The 19,842-nt window shown below is 47.7% G+C and overlaps 1 protein-coding gene across 2 annotated transcripts; it reads left to right on the top strand.

Annotated features, from left to right (window-relative positions):
• Nucleotides 1-2,441: 2,441 nt before the first annotated feature.
• Nucleotides 2,442-18,576, top strand: TUBB6 (tubulin beta 6 class V). Of its 2 annotated transcripts, none has more exons than XM_027068441.2 (4): nucleotides 2,442-2,602; nucleotides 2,986-3,094; nucleotides 4,959-5,069; nucleotides 17,053-18,576. In XM_027068441.2, the coding sequence occupies exons 1-4, from the start codon at nucleotides 2,546-2,548 to the stop codon at nucleotides 18,114-18,116; spliced, it is 1,341 nt and encodes a 446-aa protein (XP_026924242.1). In that variant the 5' UTR covers nucleotides 2,442-2,545; the 3' UTR covers nucleotides 18,117-18,576. The 2 variants fall into 2 exon arrangements, with proteins under 2 accessions (XP_026924242.1, XP_026924243.1); XM_027068442.2 differs by lacking the exon at nucleotides 2,442-2,602 and adding an exon at nucleotides 3,417-3,487 and having other exon boundaries at nucleotides 2,980-3,094.
• Nucleotides 18,577-19,842: the final 1,266 nt, after the last annotated feature.

The following is a 19,842-nucleotide window of genomic DNA, read 5'->3' as shown; positions in this document are numbered from 1 at the left end:
GCAGGCTGGGAGCGTTTACTTGGAGTCAATAATTCAATTGGGCAATGACAACAAGCAGCCTAAATAGGTGCTGACTACTCAGGAGAGGACAGCCGGCTCATCTCAGGCTTAACGTTTGATGACAGAGTGTGGGCAAGGCTGTGAGCCCCTCACTTCCTTTCCTGGCATTGCAGAGGGTGAGGGAGGGGGTCAGGGCCAGAGACCCCAAGGTTAAAGAAGTTAATCCTTAAAACTGGAAACATTTGTAAAACTCCAAAAAAAAAAAAGTTTAAAGTTCTCCCCCTCTTTCCAAGCACAGACCCACATTCGGACTTTCCCAAAGTGTTCATATATCTAAAAAGAAACTGCTGGTGCGGGGAAAAGAGCATTGTGGCTTCCTCTTTGTGTGGCATTTCCATTTGGCCTGGGAGGGGGTCCAGTCCAGGCCTTCCGCAGTCTCCCTACCTAAACTGCTCACACAGGGAAACTCATGCAAAAGTCTCTGGTGGCTGTACATTCCAACTGAAGGTGCCACAGAATCAGAGTCCCTCGGATAATCCTTTCGTTTTCCACATGAATAAACTGAAGCCCAGAGAATTTGAGTGAACACAAAGCTAATTGGAAACGGAACTGGAATTGAAATCCAAGTCAACCTGACTCACGCCGGTAGTCACTCCTTTCTACCACACAAGACCGCCTGGAAGAGGAAGGATAGCACCCCAAGCGCCTAATTCACGCCCAGAAGTAACCTTGATTCCCCAAGGGAATACGCTGAGTATCTGCTGCCCGGGCACAGGAGTGAGTGAGCCCTGCCAGCTGGAACTGTCCATAGGAACGGACTGGAGAGAGTTCTAAGTGTGGGTGTAGGTGGTGAGCATGCAGCAGAGGGGCCCAGGCTGGGTGGGGCAGACACTGGGGGGAGGGGAAGAACCAGGCAGCTGAGCAAGGAGGGTAGGGGCCAGAGCCTAGAGAACCCGGAGGGCAGCCCCTAACAAGTGGGGACTGTTACCTGCTGGAGGGTGTGAAGAAAACAGGTGCCCAGGGCGGGGGCTGTCCAGCAAACACTGGGAAGCAGGAGGAGCAGAGTTCAAAGACAGATCAGGGCTGCACCAGGTTATGAAAGAAATATGGAGCCATGCCTTGCATAGAGAGTCATCTCCTAGTCCCCAGAGAAGGCTTGGTTCATTTGGTTGGAAATCTGCCTGCCTTCTGGTGGCCCCTTGAGGATGGAGAAGAGAGACCTGTATGATTAAACATTCCTTCTAACGTCCTCACTCCTCCAGAGCTGCGTTTACTCAAAGAACATCCGCAAAGGCACACCTCCCTCCCAACAGCAGAAGGCAGTCCCTGGCACCCAGGAATAGAGAAGGCTACGGAGCCGGCAGGGGTAGAACCTGGCCCTCTACGCTCTCCTGGGGCCAAAGAGCTTTTCATCGCTGATTCCCAGTAGAGAGGCTTCCTAGACGACTGTGTGGGGTGCGTGTGTGTGCGTGTGTGTGTGTGTGTGCGCGCGCGCGTGTGTGTATTCATTGTCAGATGGAGCCAGGTATTCACTTTAAATCCCACTACAAATGATTCAGAGTTGTCGAAATGGAATGATATCTGTATTTCCAGACGGAGAGGCGCGAAATCGAGGACATAAGAACAAAAGCCCGCGCGGTTAGATGTGTGTGTGTGTAGGGGGTGCGGGGGACGAGTGTCACAGTCACACTGAAAAACTCCACTTTCATGTCCCAAAGCACTTCTCCCGGCAGGGTTTAACCCCGCGGCGCGGGAGGGGAGCCGGCGGGGACCTAGCGCACCCGCAGCTGCAGAGCGCCCTGGGCCGGCCCTGCCAGGTCCGCGCGGCCCTGGAACCTGACCCCTCCTCCCGAGCGACTCTGGGTGGGACCCCGTCTGCCCTCGGCGGCTCAGCGGGAACAGCCTCCCTCCGGGAAGGGCCAGCGGGGGGGGGGGGGGGCAGCAAAGTGGGACACGGAGGGGCCGGAGCCCTGTCCTTCCCGCCTGCCTCCCCACTTTTAAAGTCTCCACCTTCTCATCCTATCTCGGTTCCCAAACCCGCTTCGGTGGGCGCCCCAGGGACTGGCTCATTTCCCGGCCAGGCCAGGCTTCCCCAGCAAGGGGTTCCTCGGCTCCCCTTTCTGTTCTGTCTCCTAGGACTGCGCGGCGTCGAGGCGGCCCCAGGAAGAGGGCCCAGAGGGAGGCGAGCCTCGGTGGGGCACCGGCGGCGGGGTGCAGGGGGAGGTAGGCCTGGGGGACGAGGAGCGGGAGCCCGGCGGAGAGGAGGGAGGCGCCAGGCCCGCCAGGACCGGAGGAGGCGCGGCCCCAGAGGGCGAGGCCAGGGGTGGGGGCGCGCGAGGAGCTGGGGAGCCGGGGTTGCGCGGGGACCGCGGGGGCGGAGGGGGCGCGGCCGGGGAGGGCGAGGCCCGCAGCTATTGGTCCGGGAGGCCCGGGTGGGGGGGTGGAGAGTGAGAGGAGGGTCGAGTCCCGGGGAGCGCGCCGCGGGCCCGCAGTCTCCGCCGCGGTCCGAACAGCTAGTGCCCCGAGCGCAGAGCCGGCGCCCGCCATGAGGGAGATCGTGCACATCCAGGCGGGCCAGTGCGGGAACCAGATTGGCACCAAGGTGGGCCGGGCACTGGGCTTCCCTGCGGGTGGGCAAGCTGGCAGGCCTAGGGTGTCGGGGCTCGACCCCTCGGTGCCGGCGCTCCGGTGCGCACCCTCCGTGCCCCTCGGTCCTCGGAGTCCAACCCTGCCCTGCGCGGCACCCGGGAAGTGCTCGAGGAGTGGCGCGGCCGAGGAGGGGGCGTCACAGCCGGGGACCCCCTGCCCCTCACCCCATCCCCGCTCTAGCTGGGAGCGGCCGCCGGCGGCTCTGGCGCGCCTGGAATTCGGCAGCCGGGCCCCGCGCGCCCTGCCCCGCCCGGCCAGCCCTGGAGTGAGCTGCGGGGGAGGGCGCCCTAGGCTCCGGGTTCTGACCGTCTGTCCCCCTGCCTCGCCCTTCCCAAGTTTTGGGAAGTGATCAGCGATGAACACGGTATCGACCCGGCCGGAGGCTACGTGGGTGACTCGGCGCTACAACTGGAGAGAATCAACGTCTACTACAATGAGTCATCCTGTGAGTAGCGCGGCGCGGCCGGGGCCCCGCCCTTCCCCGTCGGACCCGGTGGTCCCCGCCCGGACCCTGGCGGTCCCCTGCCTGGACCCCGGCCGTCCCCTTCCCGGACCTCGGCCGTCCCCGCCCGGGCCCCGGCCGTCCCCTCCCAGACTTCGGCCGTCCCCTGCCCGGACCCCGGCCGTCCCCCAGCCATTTGCCCCTCCGATCCTTGCCATCCCCCCGGCCCCCGCCCAGGATCCTAGCCATCTCTGCCCGGACCCTCGGCCACCCCCCCTCTTGGACCTCGGCCATCCCTCTCCCTGACTCGGCCTTCCTCCTCTAGGACCCCGGCCATTTCGCGTCTTCTCCGCCCGATCCCAGACTGGCTCTCTGGATGCCGCCCTCCGCGCAAGGGTAGTTTGCTCTCGGAAAATTTCCCGGGATATAGCAGGATGCCCGGTTCCTTCCTCACTCCCCATGGGGCGGGAAATCCGCCGTCAGTTTATTTCAAAAAGCCGAATTTGGCCTATCACGCGGCTCTGAACTCTTGAACCAGACAACCCGTTAGCTGGTGTTGTGAAATCACTTACTGGGTCTTGTCCGACTTTCTGTTTTGCTTTTTTCTTCAGTTTAAAATGTATCTCTTAATGGAGATTCTTGGCTGAAAATTTGAAAAGCACTCCGTTAAGTGACTCCTCTGCCCCTTTACCAACCTCCCAAAACTCTTAATGCTCCCTGGAAGCTGAAGTTCTGGGTAATTGGTGAAGTTGGGTAAAAACCGCAGGCTGTCGTTTATCCAGGGTTGGGAATCATTTCACCCTTGCCCTGGAGATCTACATATATATTGTGGCTACATGTATGCACTATTTCTGTAACAATTTTATTATAAAAGTGGAATTGTGCCCTTCACAAAACAACAAAAAATGAAGATGTTGAAAAAACACTCAGAAAATGACAGATGCTGCACTTCCATATACGTGACACATAGCCCCAGAAATAATTACTCTGGTTTTTGGATTCATTTGCTATTTGTCCACACAAGAGCTGGGAAGAGCAGTATACATAAAGCACTGGGTTTTATTCACTCAGCAGCTGTAAGAAAAGGCCTGGATCAGCAGGACATAGAATATGAAATTTCCAGATAGCACTAAAAAATCCAGTGATACATTGCATTTCCTGTTAACCCTTAGGTCCACTTTGTTTATATCCTTGCTTCAGTGGGGTGTGTGCATTAATAGGACTGGAGTTGTAGAGCAGAGCCTATGGGCAATCATATTAACCCCATCCTCACTAGGGAACAATTTCCTGCCCAAGAGGCATGAAAATGTGCTTGCTAACAATAGGGCTGCACAGCAAATCTCATTCATTAGAGTGTCTTCCAGAAACAGCCTGTGGGCTGGCACCTGCAACAAGGTGCTCAGACTATAGCTTGGATCCATTAGTGTGTACGTATGAGGGACGTGCCGAAAAGTGGAAAGAATGTCACAGCAACACAGCAGTTTGCTGCAACAGATACAGTTTATTTCCATGGAGCTAAAAAAGTAAAACCACCCAGCAGGAAAGAGGTGTCAGGGTGAAGTGGAAAATACAGAAGGCAGGAAGTCAGGAGACCGGATTTCTCATCCTGCTTATTCCCGGAACTTCCTCGCTCTGCCCATTCACGCTTGGGCCGGTTCCCTCATCTGAACAATTTAAGGTGGGAATGTGCTGTCCAAGGCCCTTCCCAGTGCTAAGATTCTGTGATTCGAAGAAAGCCGAGTCTGTCTCTAAAGAAACCCTGTTTTGTAGCACCCAGGCAGCTGTGCTGGGGGGACTTGCTACAGGGAAGCCCATCACTCTGGAAACCAGAAAGTAACCCTTGTGGGTGGGCTTTGTTCTCTTCCAGCTCAGAAATACGTGCCCAGGGCTGCCCTGGTGGACTTGGAGCCGGGCACCATGGACAGTGTGCGGTCTGGGCCTTTTGGGCAGCTCTTCCGGCCTGACAACTTCATCTTCGGTGGGTTCCATCTTTCCTGCTTGCTTCTGCTTCTCTTTTTTTTTTTTCTTTTTTTTTTAACACCAAACTAATTTATGTGCAAGATTAAAAGCATCACGTGGCAAAGAAAAGCTTAGAATGGAAATCAACAGTCCCTAGTGTCATCATAGGGTGCCCCTTTTAATTCTTGTATTTTCTTTAGGAAAGTAATGTCTGTGTCTCTAAATGAAATTCTTATGTTGATAGTTCTTTTATTTTTAAGTTTATTTATTTATTTTGAGAGGGGCAGGGGAAAGGCAAGAGAGAGAGAGAGAGATGGAGAGAATCCCAAGCAGGCTCCACACTGTCAGCGCAAAACCCGACATGGGGCTCCAACCCATGAACCATGAGATTATGACCTGAGCAGAACAAGACTCGGTCACTTAACCAACTGAGCCACCCATGTGCCCCAGCCGATAGTTACTGATTTAACAAATTTTTTAGACATTAACTTCTTTCTTCCACTTATAAATTGCTATCATAATATGACAGTGATAAGTTGTTTTGGTGTGTTACTCATTTTTTAACTTCAGTGTTTTTAGACCTATATTTTTCTTCCATTTCCTATAGACAATTATTTTGCTTTCTTTCTAAAGGCTGGCACCATGTGAATTTTGCTTTGTCAGAATTGGGCAAATCCTTCCCTCCTTCTTCCACCTAAAACATGATAAGATAAAGCACCTGTCCCTCTACACACTCCTAAATAAAATTATATAACATTAAGTGAAATGATACTGTTAAGTGCTACCAGCCTCCATCACCCTGTAGCCATGGTGTTTAGAGTCCAGGTTACTTGACAAAACATTCAAAGGGGGAATTTTCAAAATATTCAAGAAGAGACAGCATCTTGAAAGATTTTATTCTGCTCCTTTGTAGCAGGATCACTCTGCACCTGTTGTAAAGGTGACTCAGCAAGATGAACGTTCACAGAGTTTACGAATCCTCTGGGTATCATCTACTTCCCTGTGACCCTGACAACATACACAACCAATGAGACAGGCAAAGCTTCCGATAATAACTTCTTCAAGAGTTGGACTATAATTGACCCTAAGCAGAGACTCTTCTGGACTCTGCTGCCCAGTGTGGTAGCCACTAGCCACATGTGGCTATTTAAATTAAAGTTAATAAAAAATTAAATAAAATCAATTCACTTCCTCCATTGAACTAGCTACGTTTCAAGTGCTCAATAATTACATATAGCCAGTGGCTGCCATATTGGATATATGGAACAGTTCCTTCATTGTAGAAAGTTCTATTGGATAGCAGTGCTCAGGACTTAGTAGAGATACTCTACCAAATTGGGGGAACGAAGAGAGAAAATGGAAAGACACTGTGTAAACATGTGGCCATACATAGCCATTTCTATCTTGAGAGCCAAGGTAGAGGCTACAGGATGGTGGTAGATGTGAAAATCTTCCACTTGACAATTGTATTTTAATGTTAGATACCACACGTTCACTTCACTTATGTTCTTTTCTCAAAAATTACCAATGTAAGAGTAAGAAATATGCCTGGAGGGAAGAATACTACTTATCAACCGACATACCTCAATCAACAAACACAATTTCAGTGCCTGTAAAAGGCAAAGTGTCTTACAAGCAAATGAGAGACTCCTAAGGCTGATCTGTGGCTTAAAGTTATTATGGTATAGAAATTAAATGTATCAAAGATCTACTTTTCAACCCCTTCTCTGGAAGGGATAGAGATAGTTTCACTGAGGGTAACAGAAAATCCTTTGTCATTTAAACCCTATTTATCTAGAGTATTCTCATGCAAAGTGCTTGATACATATGATCAACATCCTAGGAATGCAAGGATGGTTCAACATTGAGAAGCCAGCTAATAGATTAAGAAAAACAACACCTTAATAGGTGCCCAAAAATATTTGATAAAACTCAGTATGTGTTCCTGACTTGTATAAGACAAAAACACTTCTGCACAAGCTGGAAATAGAAAGAATTTAAGAATTACCTACTAAGGGGCACCTGGGTGGCTCAGTCAGTTAAACGTCTGACTTCAGCTCAGGTCATGATCTTGTGGTTTGTGGGTTTGAGCCCCACATTAAGCTGTCTACTGTCTGCGTAGAGCCTGCTTTGGCTCCTCCTCCTCCCTGTCTCTCTGCCGCTCCCCACATGCTCTCTGTCAAAAATAAAGAAACATTAAAGAAAAAAGAATTATCTACCAAAATACATAACTATGCCATACTCACTGGCGAAACATTAGAAGTATTCCCAGCAAAGTCAGGTATGAGAAAAAGATGTCCACTGTCTCTTCTATATTCCATGTTTTGAAGGTTCTAGCCAGTGCATAAAGACCAGAGAAAGAAAAGAGATACAAACCATTTAAAGGAAAAGACAAAATTGTTATTTGAAGGTGGAATGATCCTCTTGGATTTTCCAGATAGGCTGTCCAATGAACAGTGATTAGCATTTATAAGACCTCCGTAAGGCAACCAGACACAAGATAAAAAGACTCAGACATTATTGCTATGAGTGACCAACTGTCCTGATTTGCCTGGGACTGGGAGGTTTCCCAGGACACTACACTTCCCAGTGTTGAAACTGGTGAAGTTCCAGGCAAACTGGGACAAATTGATCTCCTTAAAGGCAATAATCAACTGTAAAATATAATGGGAAAATACCCTCTTCACACTAGGATAAGAAAAGTTATACCTGGGGACAAAATTTACCAGTAATTGGGAATGAGGAGGAGTCATTAAAACAAGACATTTTTCTCCCAACAGACTGGCTAATAGTTTAAAATCTAACAGCTAGTGTTGGTGAAGGTGTTTGGGGGAAATGACAGTTTCAAGCATTGTCAGAGAACAACTTAATGGGTTCAGCAAATCAAGAATTTTGATTCAACAGTTTCAGTTTAAGGAATTTGTCCTACAGAAATGCTTGCTCATGCATCCATGGGCGATGCATGTTGGTTTCTAGAAGAGCTGAACCCCTTTGCCCACCCCCACTCCCTTGCCCTTACCACCAGCTGGTGTCAGTCTCTGTCAGTTCAGTGGACTGCTCCCTCGGGGCCTTGTGATAAATAGACTTGGTTTGGAGAACAATATTCTGTATGCTCGAGAGGAAATAAGGATGACTCCCCCCTGTTTGCTTAATACCAGATCAGTGCCGTCTTTCACTTTCTCTTAGTAAGTGGGTCTAGATTCTTAGCAGATGTAGACTCTTTGTAAGCCCTTTGAGTGAAATTAGCCAAAAAGAGAGAGCGCTGAATGGGGACAAGGGAAACTTGGTGGCTAATTTCGGCTCTGCCACCTCTGCTGCCATCAGTCCCCTTCTCTGGGCTCCTTCAGTTTTACAGTCTGTGGAATGAAGGGCCCCCAAGCATCTGGGCCTCTGTAAGAATCTGAGGGAAGCAATAGCCTGTGCCTGCCACCTGCACAGAACTACACCCCCACAGAGAATTCTGCTCGGTTTCTTCCCTTAAAGTTTCTGGTAAGAATCTGAGAGGATAGCTAAGTTGTCTTTTTTTTTTTTTATTATTTACATTTTAGTTAACATCCTGTGCAATATTGGTTCCAGGAGTGGAATTCAGTGATTCATCACTTACCTACAATACCCAGTGCTCATTACAAGTGCCTCCTTAGTACGCATCACCCATCTAGCCCATCCTCCACCCCTCCCTCTATCAATCCACAGTTTATTCTCTATTGTGAAGAGTCTCTTGTGGCTTGTTTCCCTCTCTTCTCTTACTCCCTTCCCATATGTTCATCTGTTTTTTTCTTAAATTCCACATATGAGTGAAATCATATGGTGTCTTTCTCTGATTGACTTACCTCACTTAGCACGATACATTCTAGTTCCAACCACGTCATTGCAAATGGCAAGGTGTGTGTGTGTGTGTGTGTGTGTGTGTGTGTAAAGAAGATGTGGAATATGTAATATATTCAGGAGGATAGCTAAGGTTTCTCAAACCTGAATTACAGTTGGCTGAATCTGCCTCAGTCTCAGTAAGTGTTACCAAACAAAATTAATAGAATTCATCAAGAAAAGTATATAGTTGACCCTTGAAAAATGCAGAGGTTAAGGGGTGCTGACACCCTGCACGTCAAAAGTTTACTTACAATTTTTGACTCTCCCCAAACTTAACTACGGTTGACTGGAAGTCTTAGCGACTATATAAGCAGTCGATTAACACATATTTTGTAAGTTGTGTGTATTCTGTAGTGTATTTTTACAATAAAGTAAGCTAGAGAAAAGAAAATGTTATTAAGAAAATCATAAGGAAGAGGGGCGCCTGGGTGCCTTAGTCGGTTAAGCATCCGACTTCCGCTCAGGTCATGATCTCGCGGTCTGTGAGTTCGAGCTCTGCATCAGGCTCTGTACTGACAGCTCAGAGCCTGGAGCCTGTTTCAGATTCTGTGTCTCCCTCTCTCTCTGACCCTCCCCCGTTCATGCTCTGTCTCTGTCTCAAAAATAAATAAACGTTAAAAAAAATTAAAAAAAAATCATAAGGAAGAGAAAATACTTTTACAGTACTGTACTTATGTATCAAAAAGAACCTGTGCATAAGTGGACCCATGCAGTTCAAGCCTGTGTAGTTCAAGGGTCACCTGTACTACTTTTTTGATGGGCAGTACATGGTAGGAAATTCAAAAGAACTGAAGACATATACAGTGGAAAGCTTGTCCCTCACTCCTCTGTCCACTTAGTTCCCTCCCAGGAGGCCGGCTCCTGTTGCTGACCTTGGAGGTACCCTTCCTGAAGCTTGTGCACAGTAGAAGCAAATACATGAGTCTGTGAGTCTGAATATGTAAAAATATGGTAAAGTTTTATTTATGTAAAATACATGGCTTTCCTGCTTCTAGGAAGGATATGAAACTGCATAAAGACAGCTTTAAAATGTGACCAGTTATTTATTTTCTACCATTTATTTATTTTTGAGAGACAGAGTGTGAGTGGAGGAGGGGCAGAGAGAGGGAGACACAGAATCTGAAGCAGCTCCAGGCTCTGAGCTGTCAGCACAGAGCCTGAGGTGGGGCTCGAACTCACATACCGCAAGATCATGACCTGAGCTAAAGTCAGATGCTTAACCAACTGAGCCATCCAGGTGCCCCAAAATGTGGCCATTTAAAACACAGAGTGAACTGTGAGAATTCATTCACTTGTGGCTGAGAATTCATTTAAGCTATAGGTTTCTGGCAACTAAATTCAAAACAGGAAGCCCAGTAAAGGACACGGTGGTCGTCATCATAAAAGGGAATATACCACTCTTTTAAAAAGGAGATCCCCCGTCTTTCTACATTATTTGTATTTGTTTTTTTTTTCATTTTTACTTTGCCTTTTTCAACGAAAGCTAATAAAGAACCACATTATTAAAAACCAAGAACTAGAGTAAAAAAATCATAAACTTTTATGATTTTAAAATCGATAATTTTTAATAGTTACATAATGTGTAATTATTTCATAATGGCCAATAATCAGGGAGTCACTTCTTACCTAATTTTGCTCTAAGAAAGAATATAGTAAGGGGCTTGGGTGGCTCAGTCGGTTGAGTGTCCGACTTCAGCTCAGGTCATGATCTCACAGATCGTGGATTCGGGCCCGCATCAGGCTCTGTGCTGACAGCTCAGAGCCTGGAACCTGCTTTGGATTCTTTGTCTCCTTCTCTCTCTGCCCCTTCCCTGCTCACACACTCTCTCTGTCTCTCAAAAATAAATAAAATGTTAAAGAAAGGAAGAATATAGTATTCTGGCTCAGTCAGTGGAGCATGCGACTTTTGATCTCAGGGTAGCGAGTTCAAGGCCTGCCTTGGATGCAGCATTTAAAAAAAAAAAAAAAGAAAGAATTTAGTAATATAGAATCTGGATATTTGCATCTTGGTTCACATAAATTGGTCTGTGTTTCTAACTCTGATCACAGAATAGATCCTCAAAAGTAAAGCTATTGGGTCAGAGCCTATTTGAACGTATTTAAGCCCATTATATATATTGCTTTAAATGGGTTAATGCCACTAGCAGTGTTTGAGGGCACAATTTTTGCTCTGCTTTTGCCTGAGAAATGTATCAACTGAGGGTCTCTGAGCAATATAATTGAAACTGCTTTATAGGAAATGGAAAAAGATCTCTGAATTTGGAGAGTCTGTATAAATTGCACAGATTGTCAGTTTAAGAAAAGAGAAACTTACACTCACGTAAACAGGATTGACACATAAAGAAACCTGAAAACCCAATATTAAAATACAACTCAGTAAACCCTGTTCCCATAGGGAGGGGCGGTTAGCTGAAACACACACACACACACACACACACACACACACACACACCTTATTGCTTCTTGAGGGAAAATAGAAAAAAATTATCCAGTTTTACATTGTTTAAATTTAAGATGTCAAACTTATACTTGTTACATTGGGCTTTGTGTAACATTGGTATGTTTTATTTCTTAAAATGGGTGGTGTAGGTATTTATTATGCTTCATATGCTTTTACATGCCTTAAGTCTGTCATGAGAAAAATGTTGGCATGGATGAGACATGGCTCTTGTTTATGCACTTTCTGGAGGTTTCTGATAGGACTCAGGAGACCAACCACCTCCTCTGGCTCACTTGCCCCCCACCCATCCCAGATGTCCGGTCAGGGTCAGGCCTCCCTTTGGCCATCACTCCCGTGCAGCCAGGACCTGTTGAACTTTTAGAGTCTTTATGAAACTGATTCAAACTATTGAAGTCGTGGGAAGCTGGTTTCTCATGGCAGCAGCTTCAGTGATCGTGGAGGTTTTCTTTGGCCTAATGTATTTGAACTGAAGACTGAGAGAGCCTAAGAAGGTCTGGTCTTGTCTTTCTAGCTGTCCGTAAGTGGGACAAAAAAGATTAAGAACAAATTAACACAGACCTATGATGACCAGCTAATGATCTAATCCACTGTCCTTACAAACCTTCAAGAATGTTAGAAATGACATTTTGCATTTAAATTGTCTCCAGGATTGTTTGATATCTTTGCTTCTTTGTTAGAATATGCATCCTTAATTTTGATTCAGAATATTTAAAAATGTTTAAGATCGTACTGCTGTGAAATAGCTTTTATAGTAATTTTTAAAGCTGACACTATTTTTACTTCAGAATTGTGAGTTTTTTAAATGAATGTTCTTATTTTGTTAAAATGGCACACTCGTTAGGAGGAATGGAGAAGTGTCCCCAACGTATAAACACACTATGCTGTTTGGCAAAATAGTTGTTTTTAAGTCACCCTCCAGTTAATAAAAGAGGTAGAACTGTCTTTGGGAAATGGCTCATCCCCCATTAGCTTTAGAGCTCATTTTTTCAGAGCTGGCAAATTACAGTAAACCAGTGTCATTCCATTTCTAGGTATAGATGAAGTGTTGTTGTTTTTTTAATTTCTGTTTATTTTGGGGTGGTTTTAAAAAAACAGACTTGAAGTAATATATAACTTTGAAAGTGAAAGTTATCTGCATTTAAGTTTTGCACATGAATATACTTGACAAAAACAAACCCTTTTTCTTAATGAATCACTGGTCGTATTAGCGGTCATGCCCAGGGACAGTGAGAGAGAGTTTTGTGAGAGAAAAATGGAGTAACAGAAAGCCTCTTTCTGCACATGTAACTTTCCCTTCCAGATTCGGGGTTAGAGGGCTTCAGGGAGCACTTGATCCCTCACCCAGTGTGAGCAGGAGGTAAACCAGAGGGTAGACTCAGAAAGCCCTGGGAACCTGTTGCCACCCGCCTGCAGCCTTGTGTTCTACGGTCCCGAGCCACTGATTAATGTCACAACATCTCATTACAGAACATGTTCAACTCATGACCCCCAAATATTTGGGAACATCTGTTGCTACGAGACAGTGGCAAAATATTTTCAGAAGTCACTAGCTTCTTTTTTGTCAAGAGCAGAGAAAACCTTGTGGCTAATCATGCTGTAAATACTGAGGAAGCCAAGTGAGCTGTGTGAGCTGGACGAGGAGTCAAGTTCAGGGAGCTTGACTTGCTGTGATTGCACGTCTGCCTGCAGCCACCTACCTGCTGCCGATTGCTGGTTTCTACTCTGTTTTAATGAAATCATCTCCAGCAATTTGACAATTGCACTCATGTTCTTTCCTTCGTGAAGGTGCGCCAGTCCTAGACTGAGCTCCATGGACGAGCATGGGTCCCCGCCCTTGTTCTTCCTGGTTCCTCTGGTGCGTCTGGCCGGACTGCTGCCTGCTAGCTTGGGTGGGGAAAGGTGGACAGCAGTTAGTGGGGGCGCAGGAAGGCAACGACCATTTTTGAGCCAGCTGGGCAGGAAAACAGACAATCTGTGTTTGTAAGAGAGAACGCAGTTGCCTCCTGGACGAGGAAGTGGCCACCAGGAGGGCTGAGGTGGCTGGTGCTCTTGGGATGAGCTGCAAGCATGGAGGGGCTTGCCCCGTGCCCGTGGGGCACATGGAACATGGTGCTGCCATGCCTGTCATCTTGGTGCCTTTGACCAGCCAGACAGGGCAAAGGCAACAGGAGTGAGTGGCTGATCTCCCTTATGAGGTGGGGCCGAGACAGACGAGCAAGGGGCCACCTGCGCCTCCTTCTGATGGGCAGTCCAGCCCTCCTGGACACATCGCTACTTAATATTGAAATGTGTTTCATGTTTTCGACACAAAGTTAAAACTGCACAGTTTTCTCTTCAAATACACAGGGGTGTAGGGTAAAACTGGATCCCCCTCATCCCTAGTGCCGGTGACCCTGAGATTTTATTCCCCGGGGCTAACTAGTGCTGTACACGGTGCAGATGTGTCCACCTGACCTTTTCCCACATACACATGCACACACACGTGCACATGCGCGCACACACACACAGGCAGTTGATTTGGTTTTCAGAAAATGGGATCATGCTACTCATACCATTTTGCAGCTTTTTAAGGAGTTCATTAACATAACGGGGACATTCCCTGTGACTGTCACCGTGCCTTTCTGCTGCATGGGTGTCCTCATGTAGTAATCCCCCCACTTACTGCTGTTTTTAAAACTCCCCGTAAAGGCACATTTTCATATTTTAATTTTCTCTCGATTATCATAAGAGACGTGTTTGTTTCGTTAAATTTTTATAAGCAATATGAATGTGGAAAGTTCACTCTCCTATTATCCCATCCTTCAGAGACAACCACAGTTACTGGGGCGCTGTGTATTTCTTCAATTTATTTCCTAAATGCAACTTTAAATGTTCTAATAAAGTCTAAAATATTCATTTTGCTAGCTAGGTAAAACATCTGCTTGGCCCAGGACTCAAAGGGAGCAAAAGGGCGCACAGTGAAAACGTGGTCTCATTCCGACCCCGAGCTGGTGCCCACCCAGGCTCCTTTCCAGAGGCAGCACTCCAGGATTTGTGCAGTCACTCTGTGCCTATAGCAGCAGATACATACCTGTTACACGCATACAATGACAGCCAACTGCATACACCATTTGGTACTTTGGGGTTCTTTTTTTCCTCCTTAGCAATATACGCAGGACTAGGGCTGATGGCTGATTGTATTCTGTCACATAGATACCATCATTGATTTACGTCCTCTGTTAAAAGGTATTTCGGTTGTTTCCTTTTTTCTTTACTATTGCAAACTGCTCCTTGGCGAGTACTTGTCTGCATGCCATTTTCCACGTGTGTGGGTGGATCTGTCCAGGCAAATTTGTAGAAATAAAATTGCTGAGTCTAAGGGGACTAATTCTGATACATATGCTAAACTGTTCTCCATAGAGGGTAGTCCCTGTTATGCCTCTCCGCAGTCTGGCAATGTGGAGGGGCCTTCTCCCAACTCTGGCCAACAGTATCAGCAAGCTTTTTGATCAGTTTCAGCTTCACAGGGAAGAAACTGAATCTCCTTGTTTTCATGTGCATTCCCCTTGTGAGGAATACATCAGATATTTAAGTTTTTTGAATTTCCTTCCCTGTGAACTGTTTCTGTCCTTTGCCCGTCTTCCTAAAAGTTTTTCCTTACTGATCTGTAGGCCTTCTTTAGATATTTAAGGCGGGTGTCTCTCTGTATGTAATACAAGTCACTGGTAGTCAACACATTTTAAACTTACTTAAGAATCACAGGATTTGGGTTGTTTTTCTTGTTTTACAGACGTCCACTTAACACCCACAGTGTTTAGCACTGATAGAAGCTGTGGAAACCTCAAGGAAATTTGCGATAAGACTCATTCCTCCAAAAGTAGGCCCTTGTGTAAGGCCACGCCCACAGTACACTGCAGAATCCAGGGAGGCTGGCAGCAGACCCCAGTGAGAGGGCCCTCGCCCCACAGTGCGTGAGTGCCTCCAAAGTGCCTGCTTGTCTCACCTGACGCAGCACTGGGCTGCTCCCGGGAGGCAGCCTACGTGGTGTCACTGCTGCCCGGCTCAGCTCCCCACTGGTGTCTCTGGCGTCAGGTATGGACCTGCCCACCCGGAGCACAGAAGCTGGTCTCTGGACGGTGGTGGTGGATTGTTGCCACCAGCTGGGTAGAGACAAAAATCAAGTGAACATCTTTGGAATAAGTGGGCAGAGGTCCATACGGTGTGATTCCTGCGCTGGCTTAGCTCGGAGCGGAAGGACAAACAGGCCTTGGTATCTCTTCTTCCTCTCATTTTCTGTGTCCACTTGACACAATCCAATCACCTGCCAGCTCCCATGGCACATCCTGGTCCTTTTCAGAAATTCCGTACATAGGGAAAGTTTGATAAGGATGCTAACAAATTTGTTTTTAAATTTTTTATACATGATCCTTTTCAAAACTAGATTTGAATACACCTGCTTACTAAATACACAAAACGCTTTTTAATAACCTTCCTTGCTTCTTAAATAACTTTTAATTTTAGCTATATATTACATTGCCTTGTTACCAGTTAAAATAATGAGAAACAGCAGTGCCTTGTTTCTATAGTTTATTATTAAATAGTTCTAGGGGTGGCTCGGTAGCTCAGTCAGTTAAGCGACTGACTCTTGATTTCTGCCGGGGTCATGACTGCACAGTCTTGGGATCGAGCCCCATATGGGGCTCGTGCTGGGCATGAACGCTGCTTGGGATTCTCTCTTCCCCTCTCCCTCCGCCCCTCCCCACCTTGCGTGTTCTCTCTAAAAAAAATTTTTTTTAAATAAAATTGATAATATTATCTCTCACCATCCATCAGAGGAGTAAAACCAGGCATGGAGGTGGGGGAAAGGGACCACATTCATCATGAGCCTGAGGAGTCAGCACCAAGCACTGACTTGACTACTTTTCATAATTTACCCTACAGTGTGCCCTAGAATTTAGTTCTCAGTGGTTTGTCTAATAATTCTTTTTTTTTTTTTTTCTGTTTTCTCTTTTTTAATAAGGTAACTAGTTCTAAATATGGTGGCCTGGAGGTCCCATAGAAAAAAGCAAGTGGGGTGTTAACAGTATGTATAACAGCGTATTTACAGGGTAGTAACATGCGGATTTCTTTTTTTTTTTTTCTAATAATTCTTGAAGTGAGTATTAACGTATTGATTTAGATTGAAAAAGTCTTATAATTTTTTTTTTCAGAAAGTGAGTCCAGTTTGGATGATTGCTCTGATAATTAGGACTGCCCTTGCCAGTCAGAGAATATGGCTTGTATTTTTTATAACCCGAATAAGCTAAACTCCAACCTAAAAATTCTTTCCAGTGAAAAAATATATAAAACATTTAATTGAGAAACTGTATTGGCAAAGTTGTATTGGAATATTTCCATTTTCCCAACTCGATCCAAGTACATTGGATTAAGGAAAGTGCCTTTAAGTAAAATGGTCTCCGCCTGTGGTAAGCCCTGGTGGTAAAGCCTTTTGGTATCTGCCAGAAACAGAAGAGAATGAACCAACGCAGGTTGTTTGCAGCGCTGCTTTCCACGGAATTGAGTTTGGGGCTGAAAGAGGTGTTTTTCCCCCGACCGTCTTAAAAGTGTGAACAACAGCATCACCACCCCGACCCCCCCCCACCCCCCCGTGCAGCCCTACTGAAATTGTGTGCCACTCTCTTGTGCTTTGTCCCAGGACAAACGGGCGCAGGCAACAACTGGGCGAAGGGGCACTACACGGAGGGTGCCGAGCTGGTGGATTCGGTGCTCGACGTGGTGAGGAAGGAGTGCGAGCACTGCGACTGCCTGCAGGGCTTCCAGCTCACGCACTCGCTGGGCGGGGGCACGGGCTCCGGCATGGGCACGCTGCTCATCAGCAAGATCCGCGAGGAGTACCCCGACAGGATCATGAACACCTTCAGCGTCATGCCCTCGCCCAAGGTGTCGGACACGGTGGTGGAGCCCTACAACGCCACCCTGTCGGTGCACCAGCTGGTGGAGAACACGGACGAGACGTACTGCATCGACAACGAGGCCCTCTACGACATCTGCTTCCGCACGCTCAAGCTGACCACGCCCACCTACGGCGACCTCAACCACCTGGTGTCGGCCACCATGAGCGGCGTCACCACGTCCCTGCGCTTCCCCGGCCAGCTCAACGCCGACCTGCGCAAGCTGGCCGTGAACATGGTGCCCTTCCCGCGCCTGCACTTCTTCATGCCCGGCTTCGCGCCGCTCACGGCCCGCGGCAGCCAGCAGTACCGCGCGCTCACCGTGCCCGAACTGACACAGCAGATGTTCGACGCCAAGAACATGATGGCGGCGTGCGACCCGCGCCACGGCCGCTACCTGACCGTGGCCACCGTCTTCCGGGGCCCCATGTCCATGAAGGAGGTGGACGAGCAGATGCTGGCCATCCAGAACAAGAACAGCAGCTACTTCGTCGAGTGGATCCCCAATAACGTCAAGGTGGCCGTGTGCGACATCCCGCCGCGCGGCCTCAAGATGGCCTCCACCTTCATCGGCAACAGCACGGCCATCCAGGAGCTGTTCAAGCGCATCTCGGAGCAGTTTTCCGCCATGTTCCGGCGCAAGGCTTTCCTGCACTGGTTCACGGGAGAGGGCATGGATGAGATGGAGTTCACAGAAGCAGAGAGCAACATGAACGACCTGGTGTCCGAGTACCAGCAGTATCAAGAAGCCACGGCCAATGATGGTGAGGAAGCTTTTGAAGACGATGAGGAGGAGATCAATGAATAGAGGCGCCTCCCTGTCTCGGATACCACAGTTCAGATGTCCTTCCTTTAACTCCAGAGCATTGTGACCCTAACGGCCGCCACATGGTGCTCTGCTCTGTGTGGGTCCAGGCCCCTCACCAGTGCTACAGAATTGCACTATCAGCCCTCTGGAATGAAGCAAGTACATCAGAATAGCAGAGAATTGGCAGGCCTACCCAATCAAGAGATCAGACGACAGATTTTCTACTGGAAGACTTGAAACAATGAACGGGCCATCGATGAAGGGCTAAATGACTTGACCTCGCCTTCTGTTTAGTGTTCGACCATGCTGAGAATTAGCAAGGAAGCCAGAAACCCTGTTTTTCATCCTTTGTGATGAAACCCAAAGCTGTGCAGTGTTGCCTTATATTGAGAATGCAGTATGGAACTTTAAAACAACCTATTCGTAATAAAACACTAAAATTGTTTCTTTGCCTCTTCCAGCCTCTGTTTCCAGTAATTTGTTACTTTGTGTTGTTATAAGGGTTACTTGGGTACCCTGTCTCTTCCTGGGGTGAAGTGCCTCTGCCACTAAGTGAATGAACTCAGAGGAAAGACTTTCCTTGAACTGCAGGCTTTTTAAGGGTGGCAGCATAAAAGCAGCACACACACAAATAAAAGCCCATCATCCCCATTCGCAACCAGCCCTTAGACCTCCCACAGAATCTTTCACCTCCCTGTGTCATGTCCTGGTCAGTCCCAACCTTCCCTAATAGCTGGGCTAAGATTTGCCAGAGGAGCTACAGAAAATGACCTGCCAGCTTCCAGCCAAAGCCAGGGGGATGTGCAAGCTCTTGGTGGGTGAGGGGGCACCAGGCAGGGCCAGCTTTGAGAGCTGTGTGCTTCCTTCCAGGAGCACTCAGGGCCAGGGCAGAGACTGAGGGCTGTTTTCTGTATAACAGATCACCACCTTACAGTTTCTAAAACTTGACACAACTTCTGTAAGAGGTCTTGTAAAGCCAGACTCCACAGGACATGACCAGGCTAGTCCTACTAATTAGCAGACATCGCTGTTCACCTTTGTCTCTGGTTTCTTTCTTTCAGCCCCTTTGAAGTTAGCTGTGAACATGTGACTTTGCTTTAGCCAAAAGAATGCGAGTGGCCTCTCACTCCAGGTGGAAGTGTCTAAATGCTAGTGCTTGACCCTTAACTCTGCCTCTGCCGGATTCCTCCATCAGTCTGGGCCTTAGTCACCGCGGAGAGCACAGCCCTCTTGTCCTTGTCAGACAAGGAGCGAGAAAGAACTGTTATTTGGAGCCATTTCCATCTGAGGTGACCCCACAGTGTAACCTAGCTCCCCTGTGACAGAAGGCCTGAGCTCTGTGATGCCATGGCTTACACCCAGTAACTATTTATTCTGGGCTAAGCCCTAGCCGTGGGCAGACAGAAAAGTAAGCATTAAACACAGCAGCATGACTTGGAACTGCAGTGAAGACAGACCTCACTTTTGCAGAAATCTGAACTACTTTGTGGGTCAGGCTCCACATAGGACCCGACACGGGCAATGCTCACCACAGTGCTGTGGGTCTCCTTGTGCAGACCAGGAAACCCACAGGTGGCCGCGCCAGCTACTCCAGGCCATGCCGGCTGCCTTCTCAGACTCCACAGGTTTGAGTGCAGCTTTCGCATTAGCCATGCAGATGCAGGTTACCATTTGACCAACCATCTCATGCACAGCTTTGTTCCTTTTCTTCCTGAACCAAACCTGA

This window comes from Acinonyx jubatus, chromosome D3 (assembly GCF_027475565.1).
Source record: "Acinonyx jubatus isolate Ajub_Pintada_27869175 chromosome D3, VMU_Ajub_asm_v1.0, whole genome shotgun sequence".
In the NCBI taxonomy this organism is placed as follows: Eukaryota; Metazoa; Chordata; class Mammalia; order Carnivora; family Felidae; genus Acinonyx; species Acinonyx jubatus.
Note: the sequence above shows the minus strand (reverse complement) of the source record. Positions and strands in the feature narration are given on the sequence as shown.

Coding starts and splice junctions, on each gene's coding strand:
- TUBB6 (XM_027068441.2), top strand. CDS start 2,546: ATGAGGGAGATCGTGCACATCCAGGCGGGCCAGTGCGGGAACCAGATT. Junction 3,095..4,958: donor CTACTACAATGAGTCATCCT/GTGAGTAGCGCG, acceptor GTTCTCTTCCAG/CTCAGAAATACGTGCCCAGG. Junction 5,070..17,052: donor GCCTGACAACTTCATCTTCG/GTGGGTTCCATC, acceptor GCTTTGTCCCAG/GACAAACGGGCGCAGGCAAC.